Source organism: Chiloscyllium plagiosum, chromosome 40, assembly GCF_004010195.1.
Source record: "Chiloscyllium plagiosum isolate BGI_BamShark_2017 chromosome 40, ASM401019v2, whole genome shotgun sequence".
Taxonomy (NCBI): Eukaryota; Metazoa; Chordata; class Chondrichthyes; order Orectolobiformes; family Hemiscylliidae; genus Chiloscyllium; species Chiloscyllium plagiosum.
Genome location: NC_057749.1, coordinates 22,329,703 through 22,355,452, shown reverse-complemented (window position 1 = coordinate 22,355,452; position 25,750 = coordinate 22,329,703). Strand labels below are relative to the sequence as shown.

Below are 25,750 nucleotides of genomic sequence, written 5' to 3'. Positions count from 1 at the left end.
GGTTAAATCAGCAAACAACTACAATAAATTACAGAACAATGGATGCTCACTAATAAACTTTTAGGGGAACTAAATCAATACTTAAAAGGAGCCAGGGCTGACAGAGCAAGGGAGTAGAACAGTCAAGGTTAGAGTCATGCTGGAAAAGCACAGCAGGTCCGGCATCCGAGGAGCCAGAGAATCCATGTTTGGGACATAAACCCTTCATCAGGATTCCTGATGAAAGGCTCTTGCCCGAAATGTTGATTCTCCTGCTGCTGGGATGCTGCCTGACCTGCTCGACTCTATGTTCTTTCCAGTCTGGCAGGTAAACACACCATTGTTCTGTCATTCTCACATTCTGATCACTTATTCTGCACAATCAGCATTCCTTTCTCCCCCAGTCTCCACACTCCCCCCCCCCCCNCCACCCCCCCCGCATTTGCATAAATGGTGCCCCCTCCGCACTTCACTTCAGCTCTGATAAAGTGTCATCTAGACTTGAAACGTTAGCTTGCTGTCTCTCCATGGATGCTGCCTGACCCACTGTGATCTCCAGCATTGGTTGTGGAAGTGTGAGTAGTGTCTGGCAGTTTGGAAGGGGTGCACTAGATAGATAGTTAGTTGGTTTGAGTAAGTTGTCTTATGAGGGAAGGTGGGACAGATTGAACATGGTTTAGAAGAGCAAGGGATGACTTGGTTGAAGTTTATAAAATCCTGAGTGGTCTTGACGAGGTGGCCGTGGTAAAGAGTTCCCTCTTGATATTTAGGGTTCGGCTTCAAAGTAAGGGATAGTGTTTAACATTAGGTGTAGCCCATTTTATTCTCAGGGTTTTGTGACTTTAGAACTGTCTTCCTCTGATATCAGTGGAGGAGGGGTCGTTAAGTATTTTTAAGACAAAAGTTGGTAGACTCTTGTTAGGGAAGGAAATCAAAGGCTAGCGAAGAAAATCACATCAAAACACAATCGCGGCTGCTGTGGTCATATTGCAACAGACTCGAGCAGCAGAATGATTTACTTTGGCTCTTATTTTGTATTCCTCAGTGTAAACTCCAGGGTGGGTATGATGGCCACAGAAGGTGCAATCCTAACTCACCAAACAGCTGGGGGGTGGTGGTTAAATGAGCTGGTCATGTTTGATGTAGAGGGATCCTACTCAAGGTACAGCCTTTGACAACAGGCTCAAGATTAGAGTGGTGCTGGAAAAGCATAGCAGGTCAGACAGCATCTGTGAAGAAAGAAAATTGACGTTTCAGGCAAAGGCCCTTCATCAGGAACGACAAAACATGTTGCAGGAAAATTGGCTCAGGCAACACATGTAAGCATGTGCTTTGCTTGTCTCATATGTCACAGGATTTGAGAAAGCTTCTATGTCTAATGTGAAAGGTCTATAAGCAGCATCCCATAGGTGAATTAATAAAAAAAAGCCTCTAAGTTTGGACTTTCTGTATATTGACTAAGCTTCTGCACCTGAACATAATCAAATCTTCTCATAATCTTAAATGGCCTCTATTATGGACCAGAGCAAAGTATATTAAGAAGGTTGCCTAGACCCTAACCTTTTCTATTTCAAAGGCAAGTGTAATGTACTGTGTTCCAGATGCAATTCGATTGGTCAAATTACTTGACATTAAGCAAAACACAATTTATTCAAACACAACAGTTAAAATGCAACAAAAGAAAGAAGAACTTAGGATAACTTAACTCTAGTGGAAAACTTATCCAAATAATGACTGAGTAACTATTACTAGTTAACTGTTCCAATGTAGTAACAGCCCATAAATACACCTCTCGTCAGAAAGGCAAATTCAGAGAACAGATTTTCTCTCTCATGTGCCTGCAATAGGAAGAGAAACCCCAGCTTCCAGCTGTAACTGAGGTGGGAGGGAAAATAACTTCTACTTCATCAAGATTACAGCAGCTTCTGCTGAATCTAAAAGCTAAAAGAAAAAGCTTGAAATCCTGGTATGTGACACCCATCCAGGTTGCTTCTATTGTTTTAACTTATATTAAAAAAACTCCAAATCCTCACAAGCTGCTTATGTTAGCATAGACTGCTTGTTGTCTCTCGTTCAATTTCTCTCTCAAAAATACACCTCTTAAAGTCACAGCATCACCACTTCTCCATAAAATCACCTTGTAATACAAGAGCTAGGAGATGATGCTGTACTTGTATCAGACCTGAGTTGACCTCAGCTGGAGTACTGTGTGCCCTCGCTTTAGGAAGAATGTGCACTCATTGGAGAGTGTGCAGAAGGGCTTTCCAAGAATGGCTCCGGGATAAGGATGCATTTTGCCAAGAAAGAACTGCTCCATGGGAGGAGGTGGAATAGAAATTTTCAGAATCATAATGGCGTCTGAATAAGTTAGATGAGGAGAAACCATTCCGCACTTAAAAGGGTCAAAGAGGATGCAGATTTGAAGTAATTTGCAAAAGAAGCAAATGTGACCCGTGTGAAAATACTTTTTCACACTGGCAAGTGGTGCAGGGCTGGTGTATACTGCCTGGAAGTGTGGAGAAAGCGGTTCAACTGAGACATTCAACAGGCCTTTAGATTGCATCTCATTAAATAGCATGCACAGGTTACAGTGAAAAGGCTGGCACAGGGCACTACGCCATAATGCTCATCTGGAGAACCAGTGAAAACACAATGGAGCAAATGGCCGCCTCCTGTGCTGTAACAATTCTGTTATTCCAGCCTTTTCTAGCTATAGGAACTTTATAGATGTTTATGAAATCATGATGGGTATATAGATAAAGTGATTAGCTGATATCTCTTACCCAGGAAGGGGAATTTCAAAACCAGGGGACATGTTTTTAAGGTGGGAGAAAGATTTTTTTTAAAATGGGCAGTTTTTTTTACACGCAGAGGGCAGTTTGTGTGTGGAATGAATTTACAGAGGAAGTGGTGGATGTGGGTACAGTTATAACATTTAAAAGTTAGTGGGATAAGTACATTAGTAAGAGGGTGACATGGTGGCTCAGTGGTTAGCACTGCTGCCTCACAGCACCAGGGTCCCAGGTTCAATTCCCGCCTCAGGCAACTGTCTGTGTGGAGTTTGCACATTCTCCCCGTGTCTGCGTGGGTTTCCTCCCACAGTCCAAAGATGTGCCGGTCAGGTGAATTGGCCATGCTAAATTGCCCATAGTGTTAGATGCGTCAGTCAGAGGGAAATGGGTCTGGTTGGGTTACTCTTGGGAGGGTCGGTGTGGACTGGTTGGGCCGAAGGGCCTGTTTCCACACTGTAGGATTTCTAATCTAATCTAATCTTGGAGGGATGTGGGGCTAGTTTAGTTTGGGCTTATGTTTGACAGAAGGGTCTGTTTCCACACTGTCTGACTCCATGAACTCTATGTGGTCTTACAAATGTGTCCTCCACATGCAACCTGATGAAGGAGCGACACTCCGAAAGCTAGTGTGCTTCCAATTCAACTTGTTGGCCTATAACCTTTTAACTTCGTGAACTCCAGCATGTTTGGTCAGCAAGTAGTTAAACTGCTTCAGTGGTATTGATTAAAGGATTATGTATTGGACATGACACTGGGGGGAGCTCCCCTACTCCAAGTGACACAGTGAGGTGCACCAGTAGAATTGAAATATCTGAGAGATATCTTTGCAAGTAAAAACATTGTCTGAGGCACTTATTGTGAGGCCAGTGTTTCTTCCGACTGTATAAATTATTCCCAGTAATGGTGTCTGTTTTCCTCCTGTTAAAATCTAGGACCTTCCTTCCTGTGACCAGAGAAATATCAGCACATGTGAAAGCAGAGACTTTGATCTTGCTGCTGACTTCAGTGAACTGGAGACATTTGCGTCGATCGTCTCTAATGTGGCGAGCACAAAGTGCGCGGACGCGACGAAACGTGCCTCGGTGAGCGGTACGCCTCTGTATTCTCCTGAGGGCGGTAAGAAGGAGGCAAACACCGGGAACTCAGATCCCCTGGAGATCACCAAAAAGATAATGCAGCAAAAACGACTCGACTTCAGGGTGTCCAAACACAGTTGTGACAGGGACTCGACCACGGATGAGATGACTGACTGTGAGGAGAGGTGCAAATCAGACCAGCAGAAGAACCCAATGAAATCGGACCCTGAGCATGAGAATGAATGTGAAGAAGGCACGTTACCAGGCACAGAGTCAGAGGAGGTGGCCTTGGCTAAGGGACTGGCATCAGAAAGCTTTGCTGACAGTGATTCCGACTGTGAGCGACTGGTTATTGACACAGGCTTTGCGGAAAGCCACGTGAAGACTGTTCGAAGTCCCTCCAAATCCGTCCCAGAGAAGCTCGGCTGTCAGAGTCCCAAAGACGTCATTCCAGACACCCCTCGATCGCCATCCCCCGAGCCAGCCAGTAAGCAAACACTGAAAGCCACCACCCCCAGGCGGAAAAGGAAGGCGTCTAAACCCCTCTCGAAGGAGTTTGACCCGGTTGGGCAGATTATGAAGATGCAATGTGAACTGCTCAAGCCGAGTCCCAAACGTCAGGTGGATCAGCCGAAAGTAACCCAAGAACCAAACCCAGCTCATCGCCAGATACCGTTTGACAGGAATCCGACAGCCTTGAAGAATTCCGGAACCTTCGGGAATGTTGCCAGCTCCTGGTATGCGGCAGCCCAGAAGACCAGGCCAAGTAAGAACAGCAGTATCCTCCACGTTAATGTGTTTCTGGGACTTTACCGCAAAGTGTTACAGATAATGTTACATTGGGAAGGAAGAATTGCACCCCAATGATACTAATCTGCCATTTACAGATATTGCTAATAATGCTGCTGTCCCAGAACAGGAAAAGCAGCAACCATGTACAGTCAGTGTCAAGTAATTGGTGGTGAAGTGAGGGTACAGGGCATGGGATAATTTTATATGTTGAAATACTCTGTATGTTTCTATGATACATTGTGGTATCCAGCTCTAGCCCAGCCGTACTGTTTTAGATTTGCTTAGGGGCCTGAAGTGTTGTTGGAGAAGATTGGGAATGATGGGTGGGTAGGATTGAATGTTGTATAAGATAATGGATCCGAAAGGATTAACGTGGTTAGCACTGCTGCCTCACTGCCAGGGAGTGGGTTCAATTACAGCCTCGGGCAACAGTCTGTGTGGAGTTTGCACATTCTCCCCGTGTTTGCGTGGGTTTCCTCCGGGTGCTCCGGTTCCCTCCACAGTCCAAAGATGTGCTGACTAGGGTGAATTGGCCATGGTAAATTGCCCATAGTGTTCAGGGATGTGTAGGTTAGGTGCACTAGTCAGGAGTAAATGTAGAGTAATAAGGTAGGAGGGTGGGCTGCACTTCGGTGGGTCTGTTTCCACACTGTAGGGATTCTATGATGATTTCTATGATTTTTACCCAAGATGATGACATTATATGGTGATGGGGAGTTGATGGCATGGTGGTATCATCCAGAGACGTGGGGACAGGAGTTCAATTCTCACCACGATGGCATTCTCACCAAGAATCTGGAATTGAATGTCTAGTGGTATTGATTGTCATAAAAATGTATCTGATCCAGCCGTCCTTACCTGGTCTGTCCCACATTTAATTCCAGCCCCAAAGCTGGCTCTTTTTACTCTGGGCAATCGAGGATAGGCAATGTATCCTGGCCCAGCTAGTGGTGCCAACGTGTTGTGAATAAAATTTTAACTTGGATGGGGAAAGGCAGAACAACATGGAGCCTGGCAGAGTGAAGAGCGATATCTCCAGTGTCTCCACGTGCCCTCATTAACAATGTCACACTTACTCGTATGATTCAGTTGATAGTCGGAGGCTTTTTCCCAGGGTTATAGAACATAGAAGAATACAGCGCAGTACAGGCCCTTTGGCCCTCGATGTTGCGCCGATCCAAGCCCACCTAACCTACACAAGCCCACTATCCTTCATATGCCTATCCAATGCCCGCTTAAATGCCCATAAAGAGGGAGAGTCCACCACTGCTACTAGCAGGGCATTCCATGAACTCACGACTCGCTGAGTAAAGAACCTACCCCTAACATCTGTCCTATACCTACCCCCCCTTAATTTAAAGCTATGCCCCCTCGTAATAGCTGACTCCATACGTGGAAAAAGGTTCTCACGATCAACCCTATCTAAACCCCTAATCATCTTATACACCTCTATCAAGTCACCCCTAAACCTTCTTTTCTCCTGACTGTGTGGAGTTTGCACATTCTCCCCGTGTCTGTGTGGGTTTCCTCCGGGTGCTCCGGTTTCCTCCCACAAATCCAAAAATAATGTGCAGGTCAGGTGAATTGGCCATGCTAAATTGCCCATAGTGATAGGTGAAGGGATAAATGTAGGGGAATGGGTCTGGGTAGGTACCACTTCGGAGGGTCGGTGTGAACTTGTTGGGCCGAAGGGCCTGTTTCCACACTGTAAGTAATCTAATCTAATCTAATCTAATCTAAGCAGGCACATTGGTGACATTTAAGGGGCATCTGGATGGTTACATGAATAGGCAGGGCGTAGAGGGATACAGACCGAATAAGGGCAGAAGGTTTGTTTTTTGTTTAGTTAGGGCATGATGATCGGCACAGGCTGGGGAAGGCCGAAGGGCCTGTTCCTGTGCTCTACCTCTCTTTAGTTCTTTGTTATCACGCAACAAGCTGCACACTATTTAAGACCAGCCTGTCCTCATGAAGACTTGCCAAATGTTTTAATCCATCACTGTTGACCAAGGAGGCCCTCAGATCTAGTCAAGGAAAGGGGGTTGTGGGCGGCAAACTACCCTACTCTAAGTTGCTAGTGGAAGCCAGCAAAGTGTCATGGTTCCAAGCAGAAGCAAGGTGAGGAAAGATTGAGGCACTTTCTTGTACCTTCAGGCGGCCAGCTTCAAGAGGGTCGGGAGAGAGTGTCAAGGTGGCTTTGTCCATTGACTAGTAATATGAAGTTCAAATCCTACCACAGTAGGGTGGCATAGTGGCTCAGTGGTGAGCACTGCTGCCTCACAGCTCTGGGGATCCAGGTTTGATTTCACCCTCAGACGACTGTCTGTGTAGTGTTTGCACATTCTCCCCGTGTCTGCGTGGGTTTCCTCTAGGTGCTTTGGTTTCCTCCCACATTCCAAAGATGTGCAGGTCAGGTGGATTGGCCATGCTAAAGTGCCCCAAAGTGGTCAAGGATGTACAAGGTTGGTGGGTTAGCCTTGGGAAATGCAAGATTACATGGGATAAGGGAGGGGCTAGGTGGGATGCTGGTTGGATGGCTAGTGTGGACTCAATGGGCCAAATGGCTTCATACTGCACTGTAGGGATTCTGAGTTGGTGGAATTTAAATTTACTTAACAAATCTGGCATATAAAGCGATAGATACGGGGCGGCATGGTGGCTCAGTGGTTAGCACTGCTGCCTCACAGCACCAGGGTCCCAGGTTCGATTCCAGCCTCGGGTGACTGTCTGTGTGGAGTTTGCACATTCTCCCTGTGTCTGCGTGGGTTTCCTCCGGGTGCTCCGGTTTCCTCCCGCAGTCCAAAGATGTGCAGGCCAGGTAAATTGGCCATGCTAAATAGCCCATTGTGTTAGGTGTAGGGGAATGGGTCTGGGTGGGTTGCTCTTTAGAGGGTCAGTGTGGACTTGTTGGGCCGAAGAGCCTGTTTCCACGCTGTAGGGAATCTAATCCAAAGTATACATTTTTAGAACTGTCATTGGTGTAAAGTACCATCAAGTTCAGCAGTGAGCATCAGGAAAGAGCATCTACCCCACCCCCACCGGGCTGCATCCCCACTGGAGCACGGTTGATTTGTAACTGACCCCTCAGAAAGAGCAAGCAAGCTGTTCTGTTCAAGGGCAATTAGGGATGTGCAATAACGCTGGCTTTGCTGCTGATATCCACATCTCGTCAAAGAGGGAAAGGAAAAAACACAGTATTGGCAGGGGCCAGGAAATAACTGAGTGATTCCACACGCTCACAGAGAGAGTGAAGAACAGAATGGTAAAGACAGTATTTATTTGCTATGAATGATGATTTATTCTCAAGTCTTTTCTGTAGATTAAGTGCGAGCTTCTAACCTGGGGTTGTCTGATTATTGCCTAATTATATCAGAAAAATTACTGAGAGCATAAAAGTGATTGCATTTTGTAAACCTGCTCTGATTTGTTCCCTGTTCAGGTCTCCTCTCAGAAGAGCTCCTGAGCTGCAGTGAAAATGAGTTAGATTACACAGCTCCACCGTTTGGGAACGTCACCTACAAACTCTTCAGGTTGTCCGATATCCTGTTACTCGTCCGTGGTCACGTTCACAAATCGCAGATCAGACCTCGCTCAAACAAAGGGGCAGTGAAGAAGGTGAATGCTTCAACGTTGCTTTCTCAGGGTTTATGTATGCACTTTATAACGGAGTGTCCCGCCTGTATACATTCTTGAGTTCATTCAAAACTCTGCTGTCCATGTCTTAACTTGGACCAAAGGCTCTCCAGCCAATCCACCATTGTCACAAGCCACTTGTGAAAATGCACTGACACTCGAGCCCCACCACTGCTATGACAGTCACAAAGTTAACAAGTGAACCTAACTACTCTAGCCTGTCTGATGAACTCTGGTTAATAGAACACAATGAACAGGTTACTGTACTAAATAAGAAACCGTTTATTACTGATAAATCTGTTCCTGAAGAAGGGCTTATGCCCGAAAGGTCGATTCTCCTGCTCCTTTGATTCTGCCTGACCTGCTGCGCTTTTCCACCATCACATTTTTCAAATCTGTTCTAATCGCAGGCAAACATGTGAATTATCAACTTCTATCTCTCTCATTTAAATTCTAATCCTCTTAAACCCCCAAACACAGACATAGATAAACCAAAAAAACCTAGCTGATATGGTGGACAAAAGCAACTCAGAGAACTGTTCTAAAGTTCCATTCCCCAAGATTCAATGAGGTGTCCTTTTCCATCTTCCAGTCAACTTCATCCCAAATCCCTACCTTTCTTCCCTTGAAGGATTAGATTACATTACATTACATTACAGTGTGGAAACAGGCCCTTCGGCCCATCAAGTCCACACCGACCCGCCGAAGCGCAACACCCGGGTCTCTGGCGCTGTGAGGCAACAGTGCTAACCACTGAGCCACTGTGCCGCCCCTGCAAAGTACTGAAACATTTGCTGTGCCACCGTGCCGCCCGAAGGAGTAGGGCAGTTGGCACACTAATTGGTTCAGTCTCTCAGTCACTGGTTAAGAGGCAGCTGCTTATAGGGTCATTGTGAGCACGAGTAGTAAGCTTATCGTTCAATTCTCTGCTGTTTCTAGACAAGGGGCGGGAGAGAGAGTGAATTTTTTAAGAGTCTGGAGGCTTTCTGCTCCTGTACGTCCAACTGCCCAGGAGCTGAACGGCGAGTTGTTCTCAGTGCTGTCCACTCCTGACCCACACAACTGGTCCTCATTCGAAAAGACTCAGTCAACAGACTGTATCTGGGCAAAGCTGCCCTGACCTCACATCTTAAAGGTCCAACAGTCCTCCCCTATGGCTTCGACACTGTAAATACAACTTTCAGTGAGGTTCAGTCACTTCTTTTAAATCTTCCATGGTTTCCTTGGTTTAAAGCAGAGCCATTTTCTCACTTATCCACAATCCAAAAATGAATGGAAATGTAAAGATGTGTCTTTGCACTTTGTGTCCCACTGTCCTACACTGGCTCCCTCGTTTTTTAAAATTCTCACTCTTCTTTTTCAAATTCCCTTTATGGCCTCGCCCCCTCCTGATCTGTCATCTCCTCCAACCCCAAAATCTTCACAGATATTTCTGCGCCTTTTCAATTTCTGTTACTCAGTTTTATTTGCTGCACCATAGAAGCTGCATCTTCAGCTGCCTAGGGTATGAGCTCCTGATGTTCTCTCCCTAAAGCTCTGTCTTCTCTTCCTTGCTCCTCCCCTACGCTGCTTTGTAGAATCAACTTCTTTGACCAAACTTATGGCCATCTACTTTAATACAGTCTCACCTGTGTTATGGACCTGACCAGGTCCCTTCAAAATATTTTAGGATAGCCTAGACCCTAACTTGTTCATATCTTAAAGCAAATCATTACATTAGATTAGATTCTCTAAGGTATGGAAACAGGCCCATTGGCCCAACAAGTCCACACCAACCCTCCGAAGAGTAACCCACCCAGACCCACTACCCCCATATTCATCCCCGACTATGGGCAATTTAGCATGACCAATTCACCTGGCCTGCACATCTTTGGCTCATGGGAGGAAACCGGAGCAAACCCACACAGACACGGGGAAAATGTGCAAACTCCACACAGTCGCCCAAGGCAGGAATCGAACCTGGGTCCCTGGCGCTGTGAGGCAGCAGTGCCACCCCTGTAAAGTACTGTGTTCTAAATGCCACGTAACTGGTCAAACTATTCAACGTTAAGCAAAGCACAATTTATTTAAACACTAGTTAAAATTTCATAAAAGAAGGAGGAACTTAGCATAACAGCTCTAATGGAAAATGTAACAGAATAATAGATACAGTAACTATCACTAATTAACCTGTTTCAATATAGTACCATCCCTTAAACACACCCTTTGGCAAAAAAGGCAAATTCAGAAGACCAGATTTTGTCTCACGTTCCACCTTGCAGCCAAGGAAGGGAACCCCCAGCTTTTGGCTGTAATTGAGAGGGGGGAAACTATAGCTTCTATTTCTTCAAGTCCACAACAGCAAATGTTTCAAGCTAAACCTAAAAACTTTCTAAAAAAAACCTAGAAATTCTGGTCTCTAAGTGCTGGCCACGTCCATCCAGGCTGCTTCGATAGTTCCACCCTGTTCCAAAACTAAAAAACCCCAAGGCCTCGCAAGCTGTTTACTCTAGTTACTGCTCAACATCTCCACCTTACAACCTCTCTTTTTAAAAAAAATACAGGACTAAACAATCCCTTCAAACCACAGCATCATCACACACAGATTGTTGTCACATTTTATTTGAGTGTGTGTTGAGATAGAAGATAAAACATTTTCAGTATTCTGTGAATTCAGTCATATTTGACTCCTGGTATGATCCAGTCCCCATTATCCAGATCCCAAGCATGAGAATTCCGGATGTTTGGAATCCATGTAACTGGGACTTTACTGATATGCGCTGCATCAGAGGCTTTGCTTAAAGCTAATTTAAAACTTAGCTTGTCGATAAAAAGAGAAAGACCTGGCCAGGTAGCGGCCATGGCCACTCATTTATAAAATGCGCGTTCCTCTCGAATGGAGTTCTCCGAGCCACCATTTGCAAGTCTCATGCAACCCGCAGATTCATATAACAGGCATGCGTCCCCCACAGTTCCCCAGGCCTGCCAGATACCAGGGAGATGACTGTATGTTCATTTTATTCCGTACAGATTAGCTTAACTGTTCCGTGGTAATTAAAATGTTGGAGCAATAATTAAGTGTTGGTCGGAATCAAATGTCCCATTAATGCAGCCCAAGTTCCTCCCACCCGCAACAGTTTGGGGAAATTCTCCCCACTCTGGCATATCGGTCAATCTGTGAACAGTTTGTGATTTCAGCAAACACAATTGGGTCAAGCCTGCTTGCAGTTCTTTTTAAACCACCACTCCGAGAGAGCTGCCAGGGCTGCTGACAGCTATTTGCATCGTTTAGTTTTTCAGTAAAGCTTAAAGGAATGGCTGCAATTGCGGCTGATAAATTGCAGCTATCCGTTAACACTTTTTTTTTGTCTGTGGTCTGGTAGTTTATCCACCAGCAGCATTGTCTCTGCAGGCTTTCTGCTTCCTGTTTATAAAGAAAGAGGGTTCCATTCGGGAAGGAGGAAGCTATAAATCAGTTCCACGGAATAATTTTAACAGGTTCACAGCTTCACGCGCTGCTCTAATTTACCCAAGAGTGAAAATTGCAGAGAATTAATGAATCTTTCCACTGCGTAGGACAGCATTTATTCTGGCTTTGCAAACAGAGATCTTTGAAGCAAGGGCAGGACGAGAAATCTTTTTTTTTTTTACAAATTTTGAAAGTCGATTTGCAAGCAGTGAAATCTAACGGGGCAATGGAGTGCTTGTTGGCTACACTGCACAGTATGAGGTCATTCAGCCATTCTGGCTTTCTGAATGAGGTATCCAATTCATTCCACGTCCTTCCACTATTCCCCCACAGCATTGTAGATTTTTCCTTTCCTTAATAATTGTTGTTTGCTGCTCCTTTTGAAAGTTAGTATTGAATCCGACTCCCTTGCCTGTTCAGGCAGAACATTTTGCATCTCAACTTGCCGAGGGTGAGAGGGATGAAACGAGAGAATCTCTTGCCAAGGTCTTTTTCCCTGGGGAGGACGAGTCCAAAACTACAGGGTATAGGTTTAAGGTGAGAGGGGAAAGGTTTAAAAGGGACCCGTGGGGTGGTTTTTTCATAGAGGGTGGTATGTGTATGGAATGAGCTGCCAGAGGAAGTGGTGGAGGCTGGTACAATTACAGCATTTAAAAGGCATCTGGATGGGTACATGAATAGGAAGGGTTTAAAAGTATATGGGCCAAGTGCTGGCAAATAGGACTTGGTCAGCTTGGATGAGTTGTACCGAATGGTTTGTTTCCATGCTGTATGACTCTAATGACTCTTTATCTGTCTCGGCTTCTTTTCGCCAGTGATCTTAAATCTGTTGGCAGCCCAGCTGGCAGTGGAACAGTGGGTCAGGCTAGTTTTGCCCAAAATCACTAAAGCCAGTGCAAAGGATAATGGAATTTCAAGCACAACTTGCATCCAACGCAAGTCAAAATCCTGCACTTTCTTGTGCTAGTGTGAGGAATAAACTGGCCGCTGTCCCAGCTCGGGTTAATCACTGTTGGGAGTCACTGCTGCTCTTTTGTCTGCCTTTCGGGAAGCTGACTTTTGTCACAAGGACACGTTTCAAAAGCTTTCTATTTCCGTTTCATTCAAAGAAGTTGACTACGGGTGCCCCGGTATAACTGCAAAAATGGTTCATTGCATGTTTATTTTAGTACTAGCAGGCAGAGGACACTTGGATTTTCTTTAAGGCTGCATTGATAAAACTGTACCAAGTGATCACCTTTGGAGAAGATTTATCGTGGAACAAATTTGTTTTTTAGTTTACATTTTTAAAATTCTGCCTGATCGTACTGGTTCATAGAAGGTGTTACATTTCAAATGTTTTCAAAAGATACTCGAGCAAATAAAACTTACTAAAGAATAGAATAGATTCCCTATAGTGTAGAAACAGGCCCTTCGGCCCAACAAGTCCACATTGACCCTCCGAAGAGTAACCCACCCAGACCCATTCCACTACCCTATTATCCCATATTTTCCCCTGACTAATGCACCTAACCTGCATACCCCTGGACATAATGGACAATTTCCCATGGCCACCCCACCTAACCTGCACATCTTTGGACTGTGGGAGGAAACCAGAGGAAATCCATGCAGATACTGGGAGAATGTGCAAACTCCACACAGACAGTTGCCTGAGGCTGGAATCGTACCTGGGGTCCCTGGCACAGTGAGGCAGCAGTGCTAACCACTGAGCCACTGTGTTGCCCCCCACCCCCAGCTTCTAACGCAATTCACCAGAAGTGACATAAGTAGAAATTATTACTCAGTTTCTCCCACTTTGCTCAATCAACTTGTATCATTTTTGAAAACACAAAGCAGCTCCAATGAAAATACAGAGCGGGATGTCATTGCAGAGTACAGTATGCAGTTGCTGAGATGAGTGGGGACATTGCCATGCATTGTACTCCTGAAGAGTCATTTGAAGAAGTTCTGGACACCATGCAAAGTTTCCCTGTCCTGAGAGAACTGCATGTTGAACCAATTATGGAAGTGCTTTGCAAAGCTACTGACTTGCCCATTGTGGGCAAAACACTGGATGCCACTCTGTACCACCTGAACACCCCAGCCCCCTACAACTGACAATCCTGCAGCATCTGTCTCTGCTGGAGAGAAGAGGCACTACCCCAGGGTATGTGTGATGCAAGAACTGTGTCCCTATACAAGAAGAAAATCTATCAGAAGTGACTGCAAAAATGATTATCAACTATTTCCCTGCTAAGAAACCTTAGAAAAGTATTTGCCCTTGTCAGGGACCGCAGATCCAGGCTCAGTACATCTCTCCCAAATCCCAGTATGGTTTCAGAACGGGAAGATCATCCGATTTCATCTTTACAGTCACCTTCACAGCAAGAGAGAGGGCTGACTAACAGAGACCACTACATGATGCCTTCATTGACCTCACCAAGACAATTGACCACGTGAGTAGGTTCAGTCCATTTAAGCTGGTGGGAAAACCATTGACTCCCTGATGATGAGATCTTCTCTTTCGCTGATAATGTGATGGTCATCCAATAATGGGCCAACTTTGGAACTCTTTGGGATCTACATTAAGATCCAAGCAGGTTTGGGTGTTCTGGTGCTGACACACTTTGGCATATTTGTCTCTTTGCTGCTAGTGCTGCAGTTCATCAACAGAAAGAGAGAACTTACTAACCAGAACTCCAGGATCCAAGACACCGAATTCCTCTTTGCTAATGCTACTGCACTTGCACTCGATGCTGAATGCAGCAGGAAATGGACAGATTCTTCCACCACTGTAAGGAGTTTGATTTGACCATTAATATCTCGAGATCAATGCTTTAGTCCATGCTGCCACTGTCGTTGATATTATGACACTGGATATTTCTGGTAGCTTCACATCTGTAGGTTTGACAATCGCCAGGAACTTGTCACTTGTATCTACGCATTACAAAATTTCCAGCTCTTACATCCGAGTTGAGGAAGAGAGAATGGACCAACATTAAGCTGTCCAAGAACACCTAACTGCAAGGCAAACAAGCCTGTGTCCTTGGTGTGATCCTTTATCCTGGTGAGACTTGGATCACACAATCTAGGCAGGAGAAAAGTCTGAACAGTCTTCACCTTTTTGCTGTCTCAGATGCCTCCGCAGCATCACCTGGTAGTATTGGGTCACCAGCTTGGGCTTCTGGAGTGTGCTCATTCCATCAGCGTGCACCCATTGACAAGCACTGGCTCAGCCCCGTCCACGCGATACAGCCATCATCCGTCCGATAATCCAAAGTACTGGCTCATTACCTGCGGGGCTGGGAGCGTGACTGTTTGGAAGGGTGTTGGAAAGACTCTCAGAAACGGAAAGCTCGACCATTGGGGCATCATGTTGAGGTTATACAGGACATTGGTGGAACCTCTTCTGGGGCACTGTGTCCAGTTCAGGTCGCCCTGTTACAGGAAAGATATTATTAAACTGGAGAGGGTTCAAAAGTGATTTACCAGCTTGCTGCTGGGAATGGAAGGTTTGAGTTAGGAGAGGCTGGTTATGCTGGGACTTATTTCTCTGGGGTGTAGGAAGTTGAAAGGTGACCTTATAAGATCGTGAGTGGTATAGGTAAGGTGAATGTCAAGGGTCTTTTCCCTAGAATGGGGAATCTCAAGACTGAGGGCATACTTTTAAGGTGAGAGGAGAAAGATTTTGAAAAAGACATGAGAGACAACTTTTTTACACAGAGAGTGATTTGTGTGTGGAATGAATTTGCAGAGGAAGTGGTGGATGTGGGTACAGTCACAATGTTTAAAAGACATTTGGAGAAGTTCATGGTTCGGAAATGTTTGGAGGGATGTGGGCCAAGCACAGGTGGGTGGAACTAGTTTAGATGGGGGTTATGGTCAGCACGGACTGGTTGGACCGAAGGGTCTGTTTCCATGCTGCATGACTCTCTGACTGGTCAAGAGGGCTGAGAGAAAACTGACCAGTGAATCCTGCACCTCTTGGCCAGTATCTTCCTCTGCAGCAAATCGGACCGAAGTTGCCATACCAGAGTGGGGGCTCCTGAATCACAGCAGACGCTGCTTAGCACAGAGCTAAGCAACTCGGTGTAAACCATTGTCTCAGGAGGTGTCAGGCTGCCAGTGCAATGCTCCATCACCAACAGCTTCTCTGATTTCTGAACTCCTTCACCTCCCTGTAAACTGATGAAATCTATTTCCTTACATTCACGCTAAACGGATAAGAATTAATGCTCTCACCTTTTTTTCTTCACCCGATCAGTATCAGCTATTTCCAAATTTAATATGAGATTTTATTAATTTGACAGATACATACAATGAGTTGGTGTTGCTGAGTGTTGTCCCTTTAAGCAACTCAATGTATGACCAGGGCCACAATTGCTTCCGTCTTTGTGACGGTTTGGAGCAGACCATCAAATGTTTTGCTACTTTCTGTCAATCTGAATTGATGTGTACTTTGCCCATCGTCATTTAGGTTCCTTTCTCTGTTCTATAACAGCGTGTCTGCGGGACAAGAATGGTCTTGATTAACAACCACATCCAGTACAATCACATAAGATGGTGGCACAGTGGTTAGCACTGCTGCCTCACAGCGCCAGAGACCCGGGTTCAATTCCCGCCTCAGGCGACTGACTGTGTGGAGTTTGCCCATTCTCCCCGTGTCTGCGTGGGTTTCCTCCGGGTGCTCCGGTTTCCTCCCACAATCCAAAAATGTGCAGGTCAGGTGAATTGGCCACGCTAAATTGCACGTAGTGTTAGGTGAAGGGGGGAATGGGTCTGGGTGGGTTGCGCTTCGGCGGGTCGGTGTGGACTTGTTGGGCCGAAGGGCCTGTTTCCACACTGTAATGTAATGTAATGTAGTGTAAGACATGTTTGCAAAGCAGACGTGAGGTGGGATTTTAAATGTTCCCCGGAAGGGACTTGTTATTATGAGAGTGGTAGAGGGTGATCACCCTGCAGGCCTGGGTGTTTGAGGGCTGTGCTGAGGAAGGATGAGTCCCCTTGGAGAGACTGCTTGTTGGGTTAAGGTGGGAGGATTCACTTCAACGATGCAAGGGCCTGGAGGAGGGGCTGGGGGTTTGATCATTCCTCTGGGAGGAGGTTGAAGGGATGCATAACCCCTTGGGGAGTGTCTGATGGGGTTTGTTGTGGGTATTTACACAGTGGGTAAGAAAGGAAAGTGACAGTAAGAGGTCTGGGGTGATTTCCCGAAGTGACAAGCTTACTCCGTCCATGTGGCGTTTGATGCCACACATACTCCCCCACCCTTTCCCTTGTGGTGAGGGGACTTTAACTGGAAAGACTGCTGGAGTATGAGCAGAAAGCTGTTTGTGTATACAACAAGGCTTTACACTGAATGTTTTGTGGGCATGCAAATATTCCATCCATATGTCCCATTAGAAGGTGTTACCTGTTGGTGACTCAATGGGTTTGGTCCCTGCATTAAAAATAAAGTACAGTGTAAGTCCCTTGTCATGCAGATGTTGAGGTTCCATAAGAAAAACTGCATTAGACCTGGACCATGTTAGAGCTCCTCCATGCCCTATGACTCAGTGTCCTGTGATAATAAAGAAACACCTACTTTCTCCAATTTTTCAAAAGCAAAAGAGGATTTAAATAAAGGTTTACCTCTCTTTGGAACCATGAGATTCCTGTGCTGTAAACAAATTGGTGGTACGTTGAACTATGGCATTAACCATATTCCATTGTCCTTGAACCTAAGGAATTGTACAAAGAAGACACACGAGATATGTCTTTTAGATCACAAGCTGACATGCAAATTCTGTTTGTATTTAACAGCACGTCCCTATTTGTTTGTTTCCTAAACTGGAATATCAGCTGGCCTACGGAATTGAAGCCTTCACTGACAGTGAAATATGTCAGTTATGGACTGAGAGCTTACTCAATTCAAATGCCTGGTTTTATATTGGTGAGTTACACTTCTACTGAGCCAATAAGTGTGCACTTGTGTGTCTCTGTTTTTAACGTGGTCCATTGAACGACATGGTCACAGTGTGAATCTGCTATTTGAGCAAGTGAATTCCCCCCCGCCATTGTACTGGTGAAGGGGAAGGTAACTTCTACCAACCAGCATTGTATCTATCAACAACGGGACTGTTTTTGTTTCGCATTCCATGTGACAGAATAGGAATTATGTCTTTAATATAGTTTGAGCTTAACGCTGAAGTAACTCTTGCTTCTGAGTCAGAGCATTATGGGTTTCATGTCATTTGCCATGAGTTAAGCACATTATTCAGGCTAATGCTCCATGGACACTGATAGAGGTGCAGTTTCTTCGATATGATTCTAAGATTCAGCCTGTTGACTTAATGTGAAAGATCTCATTTCACTGCTGAGCGATCGTTGAAGTTGGGTGAGGAGGGGTGGTGTTGAGAAGGTGTGGGAATTGAACCTGTGCTGTTGGCATCACTCTGCAGCAGCTGTCCTGCTGACTAAGCTCACCAACTTGAAGTGCAATCAAATGAGCTCCTAGCCATTCTTGGAGAGTTTCTGTAATGTTTTTCAACTTTGTTGGATTCATTGATTCAGGAGGCCAGACATCAGATGGGCTTTCGCTGAGAACACTAGTCCTGTTCTCCACCTCCCCCCAGCCCTGCAGTTAATTTTACATTTTCAGATAATGATCCCATCCCCTTTGGAAATGTGATGCCTCTACCACAGTCTCGGGCAACCTGATGAAGGGCTCTCGCCCGAATTGTCGACTGTCCTGCTCCTTGGATACTGCCTGACCGGCTGTGCTTTTCCAGCACCTCACTCTCAACTCTGATCTGCAGTCCTCCCTTTCTCCATTCCAGATCCTGACCCCCCCGCGTGTGTAGGTTCTTCTGTCTGTGCTGGTTTTGCCGTTTGCTTCAAATCCGTGCTCTCTGGATGTCAACTCTCCTCCTGGGCAGCTAAAGTATCTCTCCATCTACATTGGTATTTGTGAACGCTTTCTGTGCACCCATTAGCTGCCACGTTCCACAGTGTCACACTTCAGAGGCTGTGAAGCACATCGGGATGGCTGGAGGTTGTAAAAGGCACTATATAAATGCAAGTAAAAATCTGAACGACACAGAGCGGTCTTCTGCTAACCCTTCAGTGCAGCTCCCAAGTGTGAGCCGAGACCGCTGGCTCGAAACCCGGAGAAGAGGCAGTGTAACTCACCATTTATTCCCAATTGCAGGTTAATCTGAAAATTGCTTCAATCTTTTTTCTCCGGCTTATGGTTGTCTTGCTTGATCTACTGAGCAATTTTTTTTTAAATTGAGAATACACAGTCATACAGCACAGAAACAGACCCCTCAGCCCATGCCGAACAGAATCCCAACCTAGACTCGACCCACCTTCCCGCTCAAAACCTTTCCTATTCATGTACTTACCGAAGTGACTGTTAAACATCTTTAAAAAGAAGGAAAGAGGTCATTCTTAGCTGGCTTCCTCCACCTTATATATCCTACAGACGCTTTAAGAACCTCCCAGTCCAAAGCCGGAAGGGAAGAAAATATTACTTGCACTTAACAAACCAAAGAACTGCAGATGCTGGAAATCTGAAACAAAAACGGGAATGACTGGAGAAATTTCGTGAAGGTCACAAAATGTTAATTCTGCTTTCTCTCCACTGATACTGCCAGACTTCCTAAGTTTCTCCAGCAATTTCTGCTTTCGTAGAATCCCTACAGTGAGGAAACAGGCCCTTCGGCCCAGCAAGTCCACACTGGCCCTCCGAAGAGCAACCCACCCAGACCCATTCCCCTACGCTATTACTCGACATTTACCCCTGACTATTGCACCGAGCCTACACATCCCTGGACACGACAGGCAATTTAGCTCGGCCAATTCACCTGACCTGCACATCTTTGGATTGTGGGAGGAAACCGGAGCACCCGGAGGAAACCCACGCAGACACGGGGGGGGAACGTGCAAACTCCACACAGAGGCTGGAATCGAACCCGGGTCCCTGGTGCTGTTAGGCAGCAGTGCTAGCCACTGAGCCACCCCAAAATTTCTACTTAATTTTATTTTTAAATAACAACATATGTTTTCCTAAGAAGTGTGAATCAGCTTTGACCTGTTTTAAATAAAAATTTCACCCAGAGCAGGGGAATTTCTGCTCTGATTCAATGAACGTTTTCAGTCTCAGAAATGGATTAAGTTCAAACACAGTAAGACCCACCTGAGGAGCAAGTAGTTTGCCTCAAGGCACTCTGTGCAGATTTTGGACAATGTGTGGCAAGCTGTAAAAACTCCACTTGTCAGCAGAGGGTGCTGTTAGATCCCTGATTCAGTCTTAGATCCAGTTTTGATTTTTCTCTCTAGTCTTAAGCACTTCATTACAGCATATCAGTTCAGAGAACAATTTTAATGCAATTGTCTTTGTTTGCTCAACATTTTTTAAAGGTTTCTTTTTAAAGGTGTCATTTTTTTTTTTTTTTTTTTTGTTATTTAATAGGTGCAGGAGTAGGCCATTCAGCCCTTCGAGCCTGCACCGCCATTCAATATAATCATGGCTGATCATTTCCTAATCAGTATCCTGTTCCTGCCTTATCTCCATAACCCTTGATCCCACTATCTTTGAGAGTTCTATCCAACTCTTTCTTAAATGAATCCAGAGACTGGGCCTCCACTGCCCTCTGGGGCAGAGCATTCCACACAGCCACCACTCTCTGGGTGAAAAAGTCTCTCCTCATCTCTGTCCTAAATGGTCTACCACGTATTTTTAAGCTATGCCCTCTGGTTCGGCACTCACCCATCAGCGGAAACATGTTTCCTGCCTCCAGAATGTCCAATCCTTTAATAATCTTATATGTCTCAATCAGATCCCCTCTCAGTCTTATAAACTCAAGGGTATACAAGCCCAGTCGCTCCAATCTATCAGCGTAAGGTAGTCCCGCCATTCCAGGAATTGACCTCATAAACCTACGCTGCACTCCCTCAATAGCCAGAATGTCTTTCCTCAAATTTGGAGACCAGAACTGCACACAATACTCCAGGTGTGGTCTCACCACCAAAGTGGATAACCATACATTTATCCACATTAAACTGCATCTGCCATGCATCTGCCCACTCACCTAACTTGTCCAGGTCACCCTGTAATCTCCTAACATCCTCATCACATTTTACCCTGCCACCCAGTTTTGTATCATCAGCAAATTTGCTAATGTTATTGCTAATACCATCTTCTATATCATTAACATATATTGTAAAAAGCTGCGGTCCCAGCACGGATCCCTGCAGTACCCCACTGGTCACTGCCTGCCATTCCGAAATGGAGCCGTTTATCACTACCCTTTGTTTCCTATTAGCCAACCAATTTTCAATCCAATCTAGTACTTTGCCCCCAATACCATGCATCCTAATTTTACTCACTAACTTCCTGTGTGGGACTTTATCAAAAGCTTTCTGAAAGTCCAGGTACACTACATCCACTGGAACTCCCTCGTCCAGTTGTAATGCTACAGGGCATTGGTTAGGCCACTTTTGGAATACTGCATTCACTTTTGGTCTCCCTGCAATAAGAAGGATGTTGTGAAACTTGAAAGGGTTCAGAAAAGATTTACAAGGATGTTTCCAGGGCTGGAGGATCTGAGCTACAGGGAGAGGCTGAATAGGCTGGGGCTGTTTTTCCTGGAGTGTTGGAGGCTGAGAGGTTTATAAAATCATGAGGGGCATAGATAGACTAAATAGCCAAGGTCTTCTCCCTAGGGTGGGGAGGGTCCAAAACTAGAGGGCATAGATTGAGGGTGAGAAGGGAAATATATAAAAGGGACCGAAGGGGCAACATTTTCACACACACAGTGGTGATGCCAGAGGTAGTGGTGGAGGCTGGTCCAATTACAACATTTAAAAGGCATCTGGATGGGTATATGAATAGGAAGGGTTCAAAGGGACATGGGCCAAGTGCTAGCAAATGGGACTGGATTAGGTTAGGACACCAGGTTAGCATGGGCAAGTTGGACTGAAGGGTCTGTTCTCGTGCTGTGTATCAATGTGACTCTATTTGATAAATTTATTTCAGGCAGAAATAGAAAGTGATAATGATCAACATTATGCCTTCTTTGTTATCTCTATCCCTAGTCAGTGAAGTATGAACCTGGATGTCTACTTTAATTAATCGTGGGGTAATTCGCAGACAGTAGCCTTATGTGTGACTGCTTCCTATCTGCTGCAATCCAGAGTCCCAACAGCTTCTGTTTAGGTGTGTTTTAAGATATTTTCTAATCATCCTGTTCAGGGATGTTATGACACACCTCCTCTGGAACAGGTAGAACTTGAACCCAGGGTTACTGGTCCAGAGGTAGTCACACTACCGCTGTGCCACAGGAGCCCTTAATAGTGTGCTTAAAGATATTTTCCGAATGAAGCTATTTGGAGATGTTATCAAACATCTCTGGAGCGGGTGGGACTTGAAACCAGGCTTCCGGGCTCAGAGGGGAAACAGGGGGTTGATCTACGAGGAGGAAGTGAGGTCTGCAGATGCTGGAGATCAAAGTTGAAACTTTATTGCTGGAACAGCACAGCAGGTCAGGCAGCATCCAGGGAACAGGAGATTCGACGTTTCGGGCACAGGCCCTTCTTCAGGAATCTTGATCCACGGCCAGTTAGAGTTTCATTCTAATGCTCTTCCAGCCAAGCCATTTTGACTGTAACCTATATGTTCTTTAAAAATATTTCCTAATCAAACTGTTCAGAGCTGTAGAGCACGTGGGACTTCAACCTGGGCCTCCCAGTCCACGCATTGGGACACTATCACTGCACCGCAGGAGAAACCTTTGTGTGTGCTTTAATTTTTATTTTTCAGTGTAGCCTTTCAAATCAACCTTTTCAGAGATGTTGGTACACACCTCTGAAGCAGATGGGACTTGAACCCAGACCTACCAGTTCAGAGGCAGGGACACTATCGGAACGCCAGAAGAGGACATGAGCTTTAAGTGCTAATTTAAAGTGCCCTTCTCCAGTGTACCTTAACACTACAACCAACGTGGGACTGACATTGCTGTGTTTCAGTCCGTCATTCTCTCAACTTCCCGTCAGGATCTTTCTTCTTCTCTGCTCGCGTGGCAGTGAATTCACGCCCTTTGCAAATGAAGGGTGGAAAATAGTGTGCTGGAGGGTGTAAAAAAAAACACAGAAAATCCCAGTCTGCTGAACTGCACTTTGGTACCCTGGACTTTGAGGAGAAAAAGCAAAGCTGGAAGACAGCTGTTGAGTGAACAAACGCCAGTTGTTGTTATGAGTCAGTGGCTTGCCTAGCTGCCTTCAGCCTTAATTAGAACTCATTTGGAATGCTGTGTGGGGTTCAGGAATACTGTGTGGGGTTCAGGAATACTGTGTGGGGTTCAGGAATACTGTGGGAATACTCTGTGGAGTTCAGGAATACTGTGTGGGGTTCAGGAATACTGTGTGGGGTTCAGGAATACTGTGAGGGAATACAGTGGGGTTCAGGAATACTGTGTGGGGTTCAGGAATACTGTGAGGGAATACTGTGTGGGGTTCAGGAATACTGTATGGGGTTCAGGAACACTGGTTCAGGAATACTGTGGGAATACTGTGTGGGGTTCAGGAATACTGTGTGGGGTTCAGGAATACTGTGTGGGGTGAGGGAATACTGTGGGGTTCAGGAATACTGTGTGGGGTGAGGGAATACTGTGGGAATACTGTATGAGGTTCAGCAATATAGTGTGGGAATACTGTGTAGGGTTCAGGAGTACTGTGTGGGGTTCAGGAATACTGTGTGGGAACACTGAGAGGATCAGGAATACTGTGAGGGAATACTGTGTGGGGTTCAGAAAGGATTGCGAGGATGATTCAAGAGAAGAGTGAAAGTAATAGGGTGGTTGTTATGGGGGACTTTAACTTTCCTGATATTGATTGGGAAAGCTATAGCTCAAGTTCGTTAGATGGGTCAGTGTTTGTCCAATGTGTGCAGGAGGGTTTCCTGACACAATATGTAGATAGGCCAACAAGAGGTGAGGCCATACTGGATTTGGTTCTGGGTAACGAACCAGGCCAGGTGTTAGAATTAGAGGTAGGTGAGCACTTTGGGGACAGTGACCACAATTCGATGACTTTTACTCTAGTGATGGAGAGGGATAAGTGTGCACTACAGGGCAAGAGTTATAGATGGGGGCAAGGAAATTATGATGCTGTGAGGCATGACTTAGGATGTGTGGCCTGGAAAAGTAAGCTTCAAGGCAAGGGCGAAATTGATATGTGGGGCTTGTTCAAGGAGCAACTATTGAGTGTCCGTGATAATTATGTACCTGTCAGGCAGGAAGGAAAGGGTCGTGCGAGGGAGCCGTGGTCTAATAAGGAATTGGAATCCCTTGTTAAAGGGAAGAGGGCGGCCTATGTAAAGATGAGGCGTGAAGGTTCAATTGCGGCGATTGAGAGTTATAAGGTAGCCAGGAAGGACCTGAAGAGAGAGCTAAAAGCAGCAAGGAGGGGACACGAAAGGTCCTTAGTAGATAGGATTAGGGAAAACCCTAAGGCTTTCTATAGGTATGTCAGGAATAAAAGAATGACTAGGGTAGGAATAGGTCCAGTCAAGGATAGTAGGGGGAAGTTGCGTGTGGAGGCGGAAGAGATTGGGGAGACACTGAATGAATACTTTTCTTCAGTATTCACTCAGGAACAGGGCATTGTTGTCGATGAGAATACTGAGGCACAAATAAGTAGAATGGATGGCTTTGAGGTATATAGAGAAGAGGTGTTGGAAATCCTGGAAAAGGTAAAAATAGATAAGTCCCCTGGGCCTGATGGCATTTATCCTAGGATTCTCTGGGAAGCAAGGGAGGAGACTGCAGAGCCATTGGCCTTGATTTTTATGTCCTCTTTGTCTACAGGAGTAGTCCCAGAAGACTGGAGGATAGCAAATGTGGTCCCCTTGTTCAAAAAGGGGAGTAGGGATAGCCCTAGTAACTATAGGCCGGTGAGTCTCACTTCTGTTGTGGGCAAAGTCTTAGAGAGAATTGTAAGGGATAGGATTTATGCACATCTGGATAGGAATAATGTGATCAAGGATAGTCAGCATGGTTTTGTGAAGGGCAAGTCGTGCCTCACAAACCTTATTGAATTCTTTGAAAAGGTGACGAAGGAGGTTGATGAGGGAAAAGCGGTAGATGTGGTATATATGGATTTTAGTAAGGCGTTTGATAAGGTTCCCCATGGTAGGCTACTGCAAAAAATACGGAGGTATGGCATGGAGGGTGAGTTGGAAGTTTGGATTAGGAATTGGCTGGCTGGAAGAAGACAGAGGGTAGTAGTTGATGGCAAAGTTTCTTCATGGAGTGCCGTCACTAGCGGTGTTCCGCAAGGATCTGTTTTGGGACCATTGCTGTTTGTCATTTTTATAAATGACCAGGAAGAGGGGATAGAAGGTTGGGTGAGCAAGTTTGCGGATGATACGAAAGTCAGAGGAGTTGTTGACAGTGAGGAAGGATGTAGCAGGTTACAGCAGGATATAGAGAAGCTGCAGAGCTGGGCAGAAAGGTGGCAAATGGAATACAATGTAGCTAAGTGTGAGGTGATTCACTTTGGGAAGAATAACAAAAAGATGGGGTACGGGGCTAATGGTCGGATACTTGGTAGTGTGGATGAGCAGAGGGATCTTGGTGTCCATGTACACAGATCTCTGAAAGTTGCCACCCAGGTAAATAGTGCGGTGAGGAAGGCATATGGCGTACTGGCTTTTATTGGTAGAGGAATTGAGTTCCGGAGTCCTGAGGTCATGATGCAGTTGTATAAGACTCTGGTACGACCGCATCTGGAATATTGTGTGCAGTTTTGGTCGCCATACTATAGGAAGGATGTGGAGGCACTGGAACGGGTGCAGAGGAGGTTTACCAGGATGTTGCCTGGTATGGAAGAAAAATCGTATGAGGAAAGACTGAGGCACTTGGGGCTGTTTTCACTAGAGAAAAGAAGGTTTACGGGTGACTTGATTGAGGTGTACAAGATGATTAGGGGGTTAGATAGGGACGACAGTATGAACCTTTTCCCGCGTATGGAGCCGGGTATTACAAGGGGGCATAGCTCTAAATTAAGGG

At 45.6% G+C, this 25,750-nt stretch overlaps 1 protein-coding gene across 3 annotated transcripts in view; it reads left to right on the top strand.

Annotated features, from left to right (window-relative positions):
* The window catches only part of ice2 (interactor of little elongator complex ELL subunit 2), a 101,115-nt gene that overhangs the window by 37,638 nt on the left and 37,727 nt on the right, over positions 1–25,750 (top strand). For all 3 annotated transcript variants that reach the window (XM_043680584.1, XM_043680585.1, XM_043680586.1), the window contains 3 exons: positions 3,704–4,613; positions 8,079–8,254; positions 17,502–17,631. In XM_043680584.1, the coding sequence (XP_043536519.1) occupies positions 3,704–4,613; positions 8,079–8,254; positions 17,502–17,631 (1,216 nt within the window). The remainder of the gene's footprint in view (positions 1–3,703; positions 4,614–8,078; positions 8,255–17,501; positions 17,632–25,750) is intronic.